Here is a 17,115-nt window from a genome sequence, read left to right as displayed (position 1 = left end):
GTCAAACGTGCATGTTGGCATGTTCAGTGTTTTTCCTGTTTTTGGGTGTTGCAGGCACCGGGTTTGATGAGGAGGCAGCGTTGCTCGGGGCGGGCAGGGAGTTTGCACTGATGAAGACCGCTTCTGGAAAGGTAGGCCTGCACATCACTTGGGAAGATCCTTTCTAGATCTGTGGGTGTTTGTCTTGCATGCAGGAAGGTGTATTTTGTGTAATTGTACTGGCCTCAGTCCAACGCGTAGCCATTTAAATGGTCCTGCTCTTATCACGGTGCACAGGAAATTGCACCTATTAAACCCCATCTGATTACAGGATGGCCACTCGCGTAGTTCCTGACTGCGTTATAAAGAACAAGTGGTTTCGTTTTAGACCAGTGGTTCCCAACTCGGGATCCGTGACCTTAAACATTACATTTATAAAACCCCTATAGGAAAATCCCAGCTCTGTAGAATCCTGTAGAACAACTTCTGTCGATTTGTTTGCAAATAAAAGTTTGTAATTCATCACTTACATATTTTTAATGCATGTATGCGGGAAGGAATAGGGGTTGGGGCACCCTGGCTTGTCTGAAACTGAAAGTGAAGCGACTTTCATTGTGATAAAAGCACGGCAAACGGTGACACAACAAAATGTGTCCTCTGCTTTGAACCATCACCCTTGGTGAGCAGTGGGCGGCCATGACAGGCGCCCGGGGAGCAGTGTGTGGGGACGGTGCTTTGCTCAGTGGCACCTTGGACACAGGCAGAGGAGCTTCAGGGACAAATTTGTTGGGAACCACTGATCTAGGCCAAGTAGGTAACACACTCGTGAAGTCAAAGTGTCTCCCGGGGGACTGATCAAGGCACTCTGGATAAGGGCTTGCGCCAAATCCCATTAATGTAAATGAAAACCTCTTGACGTCACCTGCCAAGCAGAGCAAGGTCTTATAATGGTGAAAATTCAGAGGGCCCGCGTGTAAGGGTGTTGGATGAATTGCACATGCGTGTGTGTACGTGGGAATGTCGGGTAGCACCATCTCAGTTTGGCAGGTGTGCTGGCAGCGCCGCTGTCACTGCGCTGGTTAATCTCGCCCTCATAAAGAGGCTCCAGCCGGAGGCCGGCAGCAGTGCTTTTAGCTCCCAGAGCCGCTTACATGCTTAAATAACTGGAAGTAATTTGATTATTCTGTCTGTCCAGTTCAACAGCATCACGCTGCTGTAGTGCACAGAGTGGAGGGCCACTGTTTAGACGGCCCTCGATGAAAATTTATGTATCAAAATATATATATTTCTTGGTTTCTAAGCAATCATGAGACATGAAAGTGCTTTGCTCAGTGGCACCGTGGCGGTTCGGAATTCGCTTCCTGCGACCAGCACTTTTAATGTAAAAAGAAGTTTTTAGTAGTTGAGTATTGCAGCACGTTTGGGTGCGTTTTTTTTTTTTTTATCACTGAGTGCCATAATCTCATAGTGGACTTTATCTGGAGATAAACCAGCAGCAGTTGTCCCAGCCGAGTCGTTTCCTTGAGTCTGCAGTTCTCTCATTGGGCTCAGCAGTGTCACGCTGCCACTGTGCTAACAGCTGCTCTCCGGTGACATATAACATTACGGCGCATTGACGCCAGCACCGGGCGTGTGGCTCTGAGCTCTCCTCTCTAATGAGCGGGCCGGGCCTGAGTGGAGCGGCAGGTCTCGCGGCGTAATTAGAACGTCCCTCCTGCTCAACAGGTCTCCGCTCTAATGGGTCTCCACTCCACGTCTCCGCTTGAGAGTACTCATTAAAACAATAAAACAACTAACACTAGGCTGCGGGTTTTTTCAAAAAAAAAGATCAACGGCTCATCACCGAATTACGAACCGTTTTTCACTGATTCCATCATTTCCGTGCACACTTACATTTACAGCATTTATCAGACGCTCTTATACAAAGTGACTTACAAGCAGTAATTACAGGGACAGTCCCCCCCTGGAGACACTCAGGGTTAAGTGTCTTGCTCGGGGACACAATGGTAGTAAGTGGGGTTTGAACCTGGGTCTTCTGGTTCGTAGGCGAGCGTGTTACTCACTAGGCTACTACCACACTTGTCTTTTAAGTGCAACTAACATGTTCAGTTCAGGATTAAATATCATGAGCTTTTGCAGTACTACAGGCATACAATTTAGGACAACCTTAATGCTAAATATATTCTTTTTGGTCTTCAAAAAGGTACACAGTTACCCTGGGTTAAATAATGAATCCTAGGTTATGGACTTGTGCTTTTTTTTTTCCGCTGATGCATCAGCATTTGATAGCATATTGATAGCATAAAAATATGTATTTACAAGTGAAGTGATTGTCATTTTGAAATTCTGCTGCACCTCACACGGTGACGCAACAAAATGTTTCCTCTGCTTTTAACCATCACCCTTAGTGAGCAGCGGGCAGCCATGATTTGGTATTCGAACTGGCAACCTTCCGATTACGGTTCTGTTTCCCCACTGTCTACCCATCTTAAGTATAGTAAAAAGTCAGATAAGGATTAACACAATTAGGTATGGATGAGAACAGCATGAGACGTACACTTTGGCGCAGATGAAAGTGTTCAGTAACGTTCTGAATTATCTCTGCGTTACCACTGCCCTGAAACGGTGATTTTTCCGGCCGGTGTTGATGAGCCTCTGAAGAGCTTTCCGGTGGCCCGCTGAGCCACTGGCGAACCATGTGGAGAGGCACCACCATTAGTGTACAGAACTGTGGATCTCCAAGTGAACAAATACAGAATTTCCAACGGCCCTGGTTGCTTCCCTTCTACCTTTTGACATTATGCTAAACCAGCGGTTTGGCCTGTATTGTGTTAAAACTGCCACCGCACACCGAGACAGAATATGGATTGCTTCTCCTGACTCAGCGCACGTTGGGGGAAAAAAAAAAAAAAAAAAAAAAAGAGTAATTATCAGAGCACTGGGAGGGAAAAAAAGCATACAGCACACTGCACGTCAAACATCAGCACTACATTGCGCTGTAGAGACACCCGGTCACCAGCAGAATTTTCGCTCTAGCTACTGGTAATAAAATCTAGCCTTCGCAAATGTATAGACCATAAAAGTGGAAGCTTTTTTATTATTTTATTATTATTATTTTTAATGCTGTTAAACTGAATCCCCTTATACTTTCTCCTTTGGCAGATTTACTACACAGGGAAGTATCAGAGCCTTGGCATCAAACAGGGTGGCCCATCAGCTGGGAAGTGGGTGGAGCTGCCGGTCACAAAGTCGCCCAAGATCGCACAGTTTTCTGTTGGCCACGATGGCTCCCACGCCCTCCTGGTGGCCGAAGACGGCAGTGTTTTCTTCACTGGCCTGGCTAGTAAAGGAGAAGACGGCGAGTCGAGTAGGATTTCCTTTTTTTTTTTTTTTTTTTTTTAAACCTGTAGCTGCCTGAGAAATGGCTTTGGCTTTGTATCGTTGTGTATCGATTGGTGCATTTCTTGCATGTGGCATCTGTCAAATTTTGTCCCCCTTTGTGTTAAAAGCCAAAAGCCGGAGGCAGCCTAAACCTTACAAGCCTAAGAAGATGGTCAAGCTGGAGACCAAGACTGCTGTCTACACGGCCTGCAACAATGGCAGCAGCAGCATAGTCACCAAGGACGGCGAGCTGTATATGTTTGGAAAAGATGCCATCTACAGCGATAGCTCTTGTAAGTGTAGTGGTGGGTGAAAAAATCACGGCTGGATTTACTAGCTTTGGTCCTGGTGGCTCTGTGTAACCCGGTGTCTTCTGTAAGCAGTGTCCTCTCTCTTCTTCCCAGGTCAGGTGACCGATCTGAAGGGGCATTTTGTAACTCAGGTAGCCATGGGGAAGGCCCACACCTGTGTCCTGACCAAGAGTGGGGAGGTGTGGACGTTTGGAGTGAACAACAAAGGCCAGTGTGGTCGAGACACTGGAGCGATGAGCCAGGCTGGGAAAGGTATGACCTGCACTGGACTAAGTTTTGCACATGTACAGTTTTGAATTCGGCTAGACTTACAGCTTTCTTTGGGACTATGAATAATTGTCAGAGGTTTGTATAGTAGAAGAATGCACTTGCTTTAATAGTGAAGTGATTGTCATTGCACACAACACAATGTGTCCTCTGCTTTTAACCATTTACAGCATTTACCAGACGCGTTTATCCAGAGCGACTTACAATCAGTAGTTACAGGGACAGTCCCCCTGGAGCAACTTAGGGTTAAGTGTCTTGCTCAGGGACACAATGGTAGTAAGTGGGATTTGAACCCGGGTCTTCTGGTTCATAGGCGAGTGTGTTACCCACTAGGCTACTACCACCCAGCTAGTAACCATCACCCTTAGCGAGAAGTGAGCAGCCGTGAAAGGCGCTCGGGGAGCAGTGTGTGACGTTGGTACCTTGATCAAGGGGACCTGAGTGGCACTTTGGAATTTATGGGATTTGAATACCGCAACCTTCCAAATTATTATTCTACTTCCTCACCTGCTAGGCCACCACTGCCCCATAGAAGCAATAATATAATTTACAAACAATATCTGCATGAGCTTTTATTTCAGCACATCAGCGATGTTGTACAAAGTGACTTGGCTAATTTTCAGGCTATATAGCCTGGCTTGCAATTGCGGCTCATAAATGAAACGATTGTCCACATCCACAGCGTTTGGAATGGAGAACATGGCCACAGCGATGGACGAAGACCTGGAAGATGAGCTGGATGAGAAGGAGGAGAAGTCAATGATGTGCCAACCAGGAATGCACAAGTGGAAGCTGGACCAGTGCATGGTGTGCACCGTGTGTGGAGACTGCACTGGCTACGGGGCCAGCTGTGTCAGCAGCGGCCGGCCCGACAGGGTGCCTGGCGGGTGAGTGACCCGGCCCTGGCCCTGGCCATGTACCTCCCAATTCATATCAGTTCCTGTATTCTTATGCTGCAGTTGAACATTTCTTCATCTCTGGGTTTTTTTCACTTTTTTTATTGCCCACACATTGTTAGTGTGACAGTTTCAAAGCAAATAAACTCAAAACAAATGCAAAAAGTAAACCAACTGTCACAGAATTCAGGCTTCCCACACTCCCTAGTCTCCCAACATTCACATAAAGCACATAACAACAAAATGTTGATACAGCTATATATTGTGATATTTTACATGGTGATATTGTATCGATACTGGGAAATCAAATATCTATATTTTTTAATACAAATTTGGTCCACTGGGTGGTGCTATCAAGCGTTTTCTTTAGTGAGCTCAGCAGAGATGAGAATCCGCGTGCGACTACCTCCTCCACTCCTGTAGATGGCGCTGTACAGATTTGAATTACTTCCTGGCATATCAGGCAGAGTGAACTCGCAAAAAAACATGACCGAGCGATGACCGCATACTGTATGTCAGCTCTGTTTCTTCAGCGATATTCTACAGTGAACTGTAGAATATCGCAATAAGTACATTATCACAATATATCGTGATTCGTATTGTAAGATCCTTGCCTAATAACACAACTGACCAGTTCCCACCCCCCGTACACACATATACACATACAAGAAATTTGTTCAATTTTTGTGTTTGTTGTCTTGTACGTGGGAGAGCATCCGAGTTTTTTCATGTGAAAAGCTCGGCCAGGTCCAAGGAACCGAGCTAGGAGGATTCATGAGGAGGTTGCCTGTGGCTAGTTCAGTTCTTCCACACCAAAATTGCTGTAATCGCTCACCCTGTGACCTCGTTTCCGTATGTGTCTGCAGTATCTGTGGCTGTGGCTCAGGCGAGTCGGGCTGCTCGGCGTGCGGCTGTTGTAAGGCCTGTGCACGGGAGCTGGATGGCCAGGAGGCTCGGCAGAGAGGCATCTTCGACGCCGTGAAGGAGATGATACCCCTTGATTTGCTCTTGGGTACGAAAGAACAACCGTTCCATTACCACTCCACATCAGTGCACATTGCATCGTTTGCCATCACACTTGCGTTGTAATTTGGCCAGGAGTGGCGCTTTCTCCCAGGCTTGCTGCTGGCAGTCTTTTCTGCTGGTCTGAGTGTCACCTGTCCGTGCCGCTGTCCCCATCATTCACCCTGGTCTGTCTTGTCTCTCGTTTGTCTCCTTCTCCCGCCTCTGCTCCCGGGCTGGTTCTTCTTTTTTTTTTTTTTTTTTTTTTTTATTTTAGCTGTGCCTGTGCCTCCCCCTCCAGGCGTCAACATTGAGGAACACATCCAGATCCGACAGGAAGAGAAGAGGCAGCGCATCAACCGCCGCCATCGGCTGGAGGAGGGCCGAGGTATGGGCCTGCATCCTGCCCCCCCAATACACACTCTGTCTCCTATGTTGCCTGACGTGGGCCTTTAGCACCTTCCCAGATACTAATAAAGCAGATCGGATATGTAGATCTGTTGAAGCATATGGTTTACTGATAAGCCACAACATTAAAACCATTTCATTTACAGCATCAGATTCCCTTATATAGAGCAACTTACAATCAGTAGTGACTGAGACAGTCCCCCTGGAGACACTCAGGGACCCAATGGTAGTAGGTGGGGTTTGAACCTTGGTGTTCTGATTTCAGAGGCGAAGCGAATGTCACTGATTCGTCATTTATCTCACTACCGTGACATGTCAAGGGCTTGAAATATTAGGCTGCGAGTGATCAGTCTTGGAAGAAATGTTGGAATTTGACATGGGTAAAATTGTGATGTTAAATAACTGACTGGGTTGGAGGTGTGGCTGGTGTGCAGTGTAAGATGGATGAAAAAATGATGAACTGGTGTTTTGGCCACCCAAGGCTCATTGATGTGAGAGGAAAGATCTGCTCTGACCATTAAAAAAAGCTGCAGCAGGAATCGTGTAAAACCTCACGAGTGTCCATGCCGACCCCAGACTTCTGCTATGCGACATGCCATAAAACTCATATTGCGATATAGATTTAAGTGTAGACTGTATATATTGCGTTTATATAATTTTATAAGTAAATTTAAATGTAACATTTTTGAAAGGGTAACGTGTCCATAGCAAAGGCGCTGCAGCAGGAAGTTGTATAATAAACTTTTTAGGGATATATCTGCATATAGCATAATCGTATAAAACAATTTCTGGGCAATTCTACTGAAAGGGGACTTTCGGTCACACACTGAAGGCCAGTGAAATACCAGGTATTTGTATTATGCGAGTGATTTATATACAATTTTTGCATTTTCTCTATTCAGCTGTAGAGCGTACATGAAAAATATTGTTTAAATAACATATTTTATCATGCAGACTTTTTTTTTTTTACAGGGGCTAGGATCGCCCCTGGTCATTTTCATGCATGCTATCAGTTCCTGATCTCAGTACTGGTGGTCCAGATTGGGCGCACTCTGTACCAGGGGATTATCAGGGGTTTTTATTGTATTTATTGGGTCAGCAGTAAACCTTGAACTCTAGATTTAAGGATTTCTAGTCATTTTTAATTACATTTAAGGCCTTATTTTTGTAAACTTGGAATTTTTAAAGATCTGCGTGAACTCGTTCTGCACGTAGGCGTGGATTCACACAGGTGATGCAACTTTTGTCATTTTCGAGAGGAGCGGTTAGTTCTGCGGTAGGCCGGTATAATCAAAATCTCTCCCGGCAAATTCGTATTGCATGCTCTTTATAGCACGCAGCCCTACTCTAGTCCACCACTGAAAGCTCCTACAATTGGCATGACTGCATCTGGGCCATGAAGCATTGGAAAAACTGACGTAGTCTGATTATTCATGATGTCTTTTCATGTTCTGTTGGGACACTTTGTCTCATGATTGTTATACACATGGTCTGTCTTGTGATGTCCCTGATCTGTGGCTTTCCCTCGATCTGTGGATGTGCTGGAAGAACTAGTTGATCTATTTAGCGCCCGCTTCTCGTCATGGTGCCAGATACCACAGGACCCCTTGGGAGAATGTGGAGCTTTTTTGCAGGCATGAATGCCATCTACATAATAATAGGCTGAGCATTTTGATGTTGTGACTGATCTGGAATATTAAATGTGCTATGCCATAAATGAACTGAATCTAACCAGGGTGGCAGTAGCCTAGTGGGTAACACACTCGCCTATGAACCAGAAGACCCGGGTTCGAATCCCGCTTACTACCATTGTGTCCCTGAGCAAGACACTTAACCCTAAGTTGCTCCAGGGAGACTGTCTCTGTAACTACTGATTGTAAGTCGCTCTGGATAAGGGCGTCTGATAAATGCTGTAAATGTAACCCGAGTGATCAACAAACAGGTTTACAAAATTTTGGTGAACCTGATGTCACATGACCTCTGCATGCTGCTCCTCATGGTGAATGTTAGTATTGCATCTAGAAGAGTAGTACTGTAGATGTGAGGCAGTCATGTTGTGCATGTACTAACATTACAAAAACTGTAAAAACTTTCAGTAAATATATTAGTTTATGCTGCACTATTAATAATATTGATATGTTTTTTGCCTTGTGAACGGGTGGCATGCCCCCTCCCTCCCAATTTGCCTGAATATGTGTTATTTGCTGTGTGTGTGTGGGCAGGTCTGTGTGAACCATGTTGTTTTTTTTTATTTTTATCCCATTTGTGAGTTTTGCATGTGAAAGTTTCTTTCTCCTCTAGGCCCCCTTGTTTTCCCCGGCCCCATTTTTATGAACCAGCGTGAGCAGGCCCTAGCCAGACTAAGGCCCCTTCAGGCACTAAAGCATAACCGGGACAAACTCAAAGGTACTACGGTCTTCACTAATAACTCTGATCCGAGCGCCTGGCCCCCCCCACTCACTCTCTCAGGCTTGACTTGTCTGTCTCTGTTTTAATGAAAGCACAGAGAAGAAGGAACGAACCACTCCCCTTGGTTAAGTCTTTGGTCCTATGTTCATGATTTAATGGTGGGCGCTATGGCGAGTACTTTTGTTAAAAAAAAAAAAAAAATCAATATGGCAGTCGAACTGGATTTCATCAGAGCTGCCGAGGTAGTTCATTTTCAGCCAGATCTGTGCATAGACAGAGCTGGAGTCTGATAAAGCAGTAGCCCCCAGGGAGCCTTTTAGCAGGTGACACACTCATGATTATGGAGCAGATGATAGATTTTTTTTCTCTCTCTTCTTCTTCCAGAGAGAAGAACAGTTGAGTTTTTTTTTTTTTTTTTTTTTTTTTTTTTTTTATATCCATAACACCCCCCCCCCCACACACACACACACACACACACACACGTACACCTCCCCCCACACCATCCCATGCATCAGCATCTCCAGTTTCTCTCTGAAGGAGACATGTCTCAAAAAAAAAACGAGCTGCTCAAAAATAGAACTCGGGTTTTTAAACTATATTTAGAAACGAAAATAATTTAGGAAAAAAAAGCCACAATCGACCCGATTCTGCCGATGATGATGCATACTGTACCTCATGTTGTGGAGGACAGCTCCTTTCTATTTTATTTATTGGTCTGCGGTATTTTTAAAACCTTTACATTTAGGGATGACTGGTCATTTTTAATAATATTTAAGGCCTTATTTTTTTGGAAACTTGAATTTAGGTAGGCGTGATTTTGCGCAGGTGACACGACTTAGTAGGCCGGTATAGTCAAAATATCTCCTGTTGGCCAAAGTTATATTACATACCGCTTATACCGCGCAGCCCTACTTCATAGCCATGTTTTTTTTATATATTCATCTCGTCTGAAACGCATGTACGTGACACTTGTATAAGATGTAGCAAGTTGGGAGTGTTCAGAAATGTCCACCAAAGCTTTAATTAAAGCACTGATCTATATTCCAAGATAAACTTAACATTTTTGATATCAGCTGATGACCCATGTACAAGGGGTATTAGAAGCAAACGGGACTAGATGTCGTACATTGGTAGATATTTTATCGCATTGGTGAGGGGGCCTTAAATCTTCAAGAATGATGACGTAGGGTATGTGAAACCTGTCATTTATTGCTAGGGGCTCTTCCCATTTTAGATGTAATTGTCATTTAAAAATCCTCCTCCTCTCCATGGTATAGATAACTAGCATGTGCTTTTATCTGTAAATCCATGTGACATTAACACACTCCCCATCTGCTACATCTAATGTAGTGTCACTCAAACCATGTCAAACAAGGATTTATCTTTTTTTGTTTTGTTGTTGTTGCATGTTTTCAGTGTCTTGGGTGATGTTGTCATCCTTTTCTCAGGTTGGCCGGGTGTCCAGTGTCCGCAGCCGCCTTCTCTCTTTCTTTCTACCCCTGTGCTTGTCTGTCCAAACATTTCGACTCTTTATGTTACAGATGGCAGTAGTGAACGAGGTGACAAAGATGCCAGTAAGATCACTACTTACCCCCCGGGGGCGGTGCGCTTCGACTGTGAATTGCGTGCTGTGCAGGTCAGCTGTGGCTTCCACCACTCAGGTATGACCCTGCGTTTATTGCCTCACTTTTACGTCATTTTGTCCGACACCCTTATCCAGAGTGACTTAACAGGCCTTGAAATCTTTTGGAATACGAAATAAACATAAAAAGTTATGGATAAGTCATTGAAATCTCATTGACACATGAATGTGTATCTTGAAGTACATAGTTCCACAAGAAACATTTTTCTACGTTTACAACTACAACGTTTAAAACTAGCGCAGGTCTATGGCTGGCTTTACATAGTTCAATTCAATTCAAAGAACTTTTATTTGTCCCTGAGGGGCAATTTAAAAGGCTCAGTGGAGCAGGTCACACCTAAATATAACACTTGTTACATATGGCACACAACAGAAATGTTCTGTATATTGCATTATGAACAGTGATTAATAGTGAACCACGTCATGTGGTACTGTGTGCGTTGCTTCCATATTCCAGCACCTCCGCAGCCGCGTCTCTCCTTTTTAAAAGTCATGTAAATTACATCTGATGATCTATGCCGAAACCATGATGGAAGCTTGAACTTGGAGGAAGAAACACTGTTGTTTAAGTTAAACTTTGGGGGGTTGTCATAAGTTTTGTTTAACAATATTTTGGTAAATTTTACAAATTTCAGAGAAAATATGGTCATGAAAATTTGCCTTAGTCATTGAAAAGTCATGGAAATTCTTTTTTAAAAAATGTTTAAGAACCCTGCTCTGGAGACACTCAGGGTTAATTTTCTTGCTCATGGACCCAATGGTAGTAAGTGGGGTTTGACTTTGTGGTCATTGCTTTTTTCCCCTAATTGTGTCCTTTTTTCAGTGGTGCTGATGGAGAATGGGGATGTTTACACATTTGGGTACGGCCAACATGGTCAGTTGGGCCATGGAGACGTCAACTCGAGGTAACTGCTGTCTAATAAACAGGCTGCTGTGCTTTTTGGACGGTGCAGCATTGTCCTCATGTGTGATCTTGATCTGTCTCATCCAAACAGAGGATCTCCCACCCTAGTACAGGCCCTGCCTGGCCCCAGTGTGCAGGTGACTGCTGGCAGTAACCACACCGCAGTGCTGCTCATGGATGGACAGGTCTTCACCTTTGGGAGCTTCTCGGTATCCTGATCTTAAACACTTCCTTCAGTGCTCCTTGAAATACTGTGGTTTTATAGTTGAGGATCTCATGAGCCCTCACCTTGCAGAAAGGACAGCTGGGCAGACCCATTTTGGACATGCCGTACTGGAACGCCAAACCCTCGCCAATGCCCAACATCGGGGCCAAGTATGGCCGAAAAGCCACATGGATCGGAGCCAGTGGAGACCAGACATTCTTGCGGATTGATGAAGCCCTAATCAACTCTCATGTCCTCTCCACCTCCGAAATCTTTGCCAGCAAACATATAATTGGTTAGGCGCTCTCCAGAAAACCATCTTTATATGTTTGGCTGACCTACTGAAAATGTCCTACTTTTATTTATTTATTTATTTATTTTTTGCATCATTATATTTCCTTCTTTCTTTTTCTTTCTATAGGTTTGGTTCCTACATCTTTGTCAGAACCACCTCCCTTTAAATGTCTGCTGATCAACAAAATGGATGGGAGCTGCCGGACTTTTAATGACTCAGAGCAGGAGGATTTGCAGGGCTTCGGCCTCTGTCTGGATCCAGTCTATGATGTCATCTGGAGGTAAAGTCCGGCTCCACGTCTCCTAAATGGCTGTTACAGCGCAGAAAGACTACACTGCTGGCGTCTAAAAATAAACCGAAAGACAGAAGGAGGAAGATCTGTCAGAATAAAGGGCTCCACGACAGCATATCCATTTTCAGTCACCCTGACCTGGCCTGTTTGTGTCCTTCGGCACTTACACCACACCTTTCAATGATCTGGATTCACACAATGCATAAAACACGATGAGAAACATCTAAGAAAAAAAAAAAGCAATTATTTAGAGAGCGTTGATAAAGTTACTTAAACGGTGATTACCATGCCACGGTCACATTACCAGAGTCGCCAGAGTGAGTCACACCTGAGGTGACATCTGAAATGTTAATCAGGTATTAGACGTACAGCACAGGATAGTCAGTTTATTTATTTATTTATTTATTTTTCTGAATGAATGAATTTATAAATTAGTTGTCTAGTAATTACTGTTGCAAATGCAGCACGCAACAGTGCCCATTAACACATGCTGCACCACACAGTAGTGAGTGGTGGCCATGTATTTTAAGAATTTGTAGCACATTTTAACTTTTTTCTTTCACACCCCCCACATCCCCCACTTTCTTTCCACATCCACTTTGTCAGATTCCTGCCAGCCACGCGGGAGATGTGGTGCTACAATGCTGTGATTGCCGACGCTCGTGTGCTATCAGCCTCAGACATCCAGACGCGATGCAGCATCCTGAGTCCTGAGCTGGCACTGCCTTCTGGCTCCAACGCCACCACCACACGCTCCCACGGCGCGCTGCACATCCTGGGTACGGGCGTGCAATCCCGGCCCACTACTTTCTGTCTGCGTCAGTCATTCCCTCAGCTGTATGTTCTCTGTGGTGGCTTTTTGAAGCTTGTCAGCAGTGAAGTGGCAGGTTGATGGTGGGTGAGCGGGGGGATTGCTCATTCTCAGGCTGTACAGTGAGACTGAGCAATGCAGTTAGGGCTCTATTATGTTTGATATTGGATGAATGATTAATTTGCATCTCCCTTGTACTCCGCTGTAGCTGTGTGGTCACTTTACACAGCCCTGGAAGACACCTGCTGCACCACTATCTTTTCATTTAGTAGGTGAATAGGGGTTAGCAGAAACACAATGCACTGTCGTATAAAACAGAAATTATTGCAAAAGTATTTTATTCGTTTTCTGACCAGAATAATAACATTTTAGAAACATGTTTATCCCATTGGCATGCTAGTGCTAGCCCTTTTTTTCTTCCTCCTTCCAGGCTGTCTGGACACACTAGCTGCTATGCAGGAGCTGAAGATGGGCGTGGCAAGTGCTGAGGAGGAGACTCAGGCTGTGATGAAGGTTTACTCTAAAGAAGACTACAATATGGTGAACCGCTTTGAGAGTAAGATGTCATTTCTGCATAAGCTTCAGAAAATTCACTTGAACGAACTACCGTTATTACCCTGGTAATGACTGAACATTTTAGAACATTAAACATGAGGCCATAAAAAAGCAGAGATGCTTCTTTTTATCAGCAATAATGTTATCTAGATTTGTTTAGTTTAGACCAGTTCATTTTACAGGATATATGGTGTTTTTAATTATCTGTATTTGGAATATTTTTGGATATTTCATAATTCAGTTTTCCGATATTAAAGGGGTGTGTTTTGTGGTGGTTTGCAGGTCACGGTGGTGGATGGGGGTACTCTGCTCACTCGGTGGAGGCCATCCGCTTCTGCGCTGACACAGATATTCTCCTGGGAGGTTTGGGTTTGTTTGGGGGACGAGGGGAGTACACTGCCAAAATCAAGGTGAGACGAGTAAATCAGTTTTATTTATTTAGGCTGTTGAGTGGTGTTTGGTGTTAACAGCTCACTTCCTTTTTGCTGTGCAGCTGTTTGAACTGGGTCCTGATGGAGGAGACCACGAGACAGACGGCGAGCTGCTGGCCGAGACGGACGTCCTGGCCTATGACTGTGCTGCCAGGTGTGTGATGTTACGTAACCGGTGCTACTGGTGGCAGAATCAGATTGGTGATGAAGGCATCAAACATAACATCCGTAATCAGCCCTGACGTGTGATTGGCCAGCGGAATTCCCTAATGTTTAAGAGTGCTTATTAGCCAGAGCTCTCAGAGTTGGGGTCTAAAGTGTGTGTGTGTCTGCAGAGAGAAGTACGCCATGATGTTTGACGAGCCTGTACTACTGCAGCTGGGCTGGTGGTATGTGGCCTGGGCTCGAGTGTCGGGGCCCAGCAGTGACTGTGGGTCCCACGGCCAGGCCACCATCACCACTGATGACGGGTAACCCAGCACACACGCAAAATAAATCAAATATCAAATAATTATATCCAATCAAGTAAGCGTTATATTGAAGGAAGATAAGATATAATTTTTTTTAATTTAATTTATTTTATTTAATCTTTTAGTAAATATGTGAGTAGTACTGTACAGACTATTCCTTCGAAAGTACTTTATTTTTCTTATATTTTATAATATAAAATAAGCACCATTTGAAAACCTGAATAGTTGTCTAGTTTGTCCCATTTTAGGAGGTATATGTGAAATTTTCTTCATATTTCTTGCAGTGTTGTGTTTCAGTTCAAGAGTTCAAAGAAGTCAAACAATGGTACGGACGTGAACGCGGGTCAGATTCCTCAGTTGTTGTACAGGTCTGTACCCTCTGCCACATTACTGTTGCATCAAAACCGTGTATTCTGAAGAAAGAGCGGCATGGTTTTTAAATGTTTTTTTTTTCGTAGGTTACCGTCAAATGATGGCAACACAGCTAAAGGAAAGCAGCAGACCAGCGAACCCGTTCACATCCTCAAGCGCTCCTTTGCCAGGACCGTCTCAGTGGTATGTGGCTCTCCTCTACTTAAAAAAAAAATGGTCTGTCATAGGTTTTCAGATCACACCTCCATATATACAATAAACTTGACCAATACTGGCAACTGAAATATTTTCCCATAAATCTTTCTCTTTTTCTTCCCCTCACACATATATTGTCCGAATGAACTCCCAGTATTTTACAGCAGTTTTGTGTCAGTTGGGCCAGGTCAGCTTTGGGAAGGTTGTAGAAATGACCATAAAATACACTGGAGTTAAACTGACGTTTTGCCAAAATAGTCACTAGACAATCACACTTCTGAAGTTCATTTACCTTTTTATTCAGCCAGTAGTACAAGATATTACCTCATCAATGGAATGTATGCATGGCTCATCGTGCATAACGTGCATTTTAGTAAAATATTGTCTTGTGCATGTTGACTAACTGAATGCAGATAAAATCATTCTCTGAAAAGACTGTTTGCTGTTCATTGCTACTCACACCATGTGACTTTGGTCCAATTTGGCAGTTGTCCTCCAAAATTTCTGCATCAGGCACTGCTTCTCTGTAATGCATCTTGATTGTGTGTTCATTTTTTGTACATCATCAGGAGTGTTTTGAGTCTCTGCTGAGCATCCTGCACTGGAGCTGGACCACGCTGGTTCTGGGCGTGGAGGAGCTGCGTGGGCTTAAGGGCTTTCAGTATACGGCCACCCTGCTAGACCTGGAGCGCCTGCGCTTCGTGGGCACCTGCTGCCTGCGCCTGCTCCGCGTGTACATCTGCGAGATCTACCCTATTTCTGGTGCGCTCCTGTCCACGCACACACAGCGACTGTTGCGAGCTGTTGCAGGTATCGGGCAGAAACGGACTTTATTCAGGCGGCTGAGCGTGAAGAGTCAGCTTGCTTTTCTGGTCAAGAGGACTGCTGTCTGTCTGTCTGTCCCACGCTTTTCTGACAAATGACTTGATACTGAAGCTGCTCTGTGTTCTCTCGGTTCTCTTCAGCCCACAAGCAGGATTGTAGAGTTATAAACTTTAAAACAGCTCCATTCAAACTCTATTGATCATTAGGGTTAAAAGCTGAGGTGCTCCAGACCTCTTTCTAACACGCGTTACTAAAAGCCCTGTCTGTCTTTCTCTCCTTCACCATCTGTCATCACACACAGCCAGCACCAAGGCCGTCGTGGAGGAGTCGAGCAAGCTGGCAGAGTGTGTGGGCAAGACGCGCAGCCTCCTGAAGAAGATCCTGTCCGAGGGGATGGACAACTGCCTCACCAAGCTGGACAACGACCCGCAGGGCTACCTGAGCCAGCCGCTCACCCTGCTGGAGGCCGTGCTGCAGGAGTGCCACAACACCTTTACCGCATGCTTTCACTCCTTCTACCCCACCCCTGCCCTGCAGTGGGCCTGCCTCTGTGACCTCCTCAACTGCCTGGACCAGGTTGGTCTGCGTTTAAAGTCTTGTGGATTAGAATTAGTGAACAATAAAACACAAACGGTAAGTGTCTGTGGGAGGTTTCTGTGGGCGCGGCAAGCTTACCGGACCTCTTCAGGAGGAATTGCCACCATTCCTTCAAATGACCTTTTTTTTTTTTTTACTTTTTTACTTCTAAGGTTTCGGTTGAGATCTTATTATTTACGTGACACATTGGATGGAAATGTTTTGTTGTTAGGTGGAGATTGCCTCAGTACAGGCAGTATTGTAGTAAGATTTATCTTGATGTGTTTGCCATAAATATCCCAGTACATTACCACTCTCTGTCCAAAGTTCAAATTCTCAAGTAGTCGATTCACATTGTTATGGAACGTTTTCATGATTGATGTGCAGCCCGCACCTTCTTTAACATATTGGAATAGTTTATGTCTGATTTTAGGTTTTAAGACCAACAATTAGTACTTTTTGAGCATTGATTCTTACAATCACTTAATATTACAGTAGAGAACAGCTGAAATCTGCCTTTCAGATGCCACTGGGTTATTAACCCATGAACTCCCTTACTGATGAGCCAAACATTCCTTCCTGCTGGCTATAAATGTAACATAGGTTAATTTCCACATAAGCAAAGAGTAGATTGACATGCGCAACCCTCTGCTCCTGTGTGTGCAGGACATTCAGGAAGCAAATTTCCGCACTTCCAGTAGCCGTCTGCTGGCGGCGGTGATGTCTGCACTCTGCAACACCTCGGTCAAGCTGACCTCCATCCTGCCCATTGCGTATGATGGAGAAGTGCTCCTGCGCTCGCTGGTCAAGCAGGTCAGCACGGAGAACGACTCGTCGCTTGCTCACCGCTTCCCCCTGCTGGTGGCTCATATGGAGAAGCTCAGCCACG

The 17,115-nt window shown here is 44.7% G+C and overlaps 1 protein-coding gene across 15 annotated transcripts in view; it reads left to right on the top strand.

Moving 5' to 3' along the window:
* Nucleotides 1-17,115, top strand: part of mycbp2 (MYC binding protein 2) — a 59,516-nt gene that overhangs the window by 15,045 nt on the left and 27,356 nt on the right. For 8 of the 15 annotated variants that reach the window (XM_028992443.1, XM_028992444.1, XM_028992454.1 and 5 more), the window contains exons 11-33: nt 55-131; nt 3,142-3,346; nt 3,489-3,653; nt 3,765-3,923; nt 4,621-4,825; nt 5,701-5,846; nt 6,114-6,224; nt 8,546-8,650; nt 10,195-10,314; nt 11,119-11,200; nt 11,291-11,408; nt 11,495-11,699; nt 11,826-11,979; nt 12,598-12,770; nt 13,233-13,358; nt 13,640-13,767; nt 13,851-13,942; nt 14,124-14,258; nt 14,543-14,626; nt 14,717-14,813; nt 15,395-15,635; nt 15,952-16,226; nt 16,893-17,114. In XM_028992443.1, coding sequence (XP_028848276.1) covers nt 55-131; nt 3,142-3,346; nt 3,489-3,653; nt 3,765-3,923; nt 4,621-4,825; nt 5,701-5,846; nt 6,114-6,224; nt 8,546-8,650; nt 10,195-10,314; nt 11,119-11,200; nt 11,291-11,408; nt 11,495-11,699; nt 11,826-11,979; nt 12,598-12,770; nt 13,233-13,358; nt 13,640-13,767; nt 13,851-13,942; nt 14,124-14,258; nt 14,543-14,626; nt 14,717-14,813; nt 15,395-15,635; nt 15,952-16,226; nt 16,893-17,114 — 3,425 coding nt within the window. The remainder of the gene's footprint in view (nt 1-54; nt 132-3,141; nt 3,347-3,488; nt 3,654-3,764; nt 3,924-4,620; nt 4,826-5,700; nt 5,847-6,113; nt 6,225-8,545; nt 8,651-10,194; nt 10,315-11,118; nt 11,201-11,290; nt 11,409-11,494; nt 11,700-11,825; nt 11,980-12,597; nt 12,771-13,232; nt 13,359-13,639; nt 13,768-13,850; nt 13,943-14,123; nt 14,259-14,542; nt 14,627-14,716; nt 14,814-15,394; nt 15,636-15,951; nt 16,227-16,892; nt 17,115) is intronic. The other 7 variants (XM_028992457.1, XM_028992456.1, XM_028992446.1 and 4 more) reach the window with 5 other exon arrangements.

The sequence above is a fragment of the Denticeps clupeoides genome, chromosome 9, assembly GCF_900700375.1.
Source record: "Denticeps clupeoides chromosome 9, fDenClu1.1, whole genome shotgun sequence".
Lineage (NCBI taxonomy): Eukaryota > Metazoa > Chordata > Actinopteri > Clupeiformes > Denticipitidae > Denticeps > Denticeps clupeoides.
This window is presented reverse-complemented; position numbering and strand designations above follow the sequence as displayed.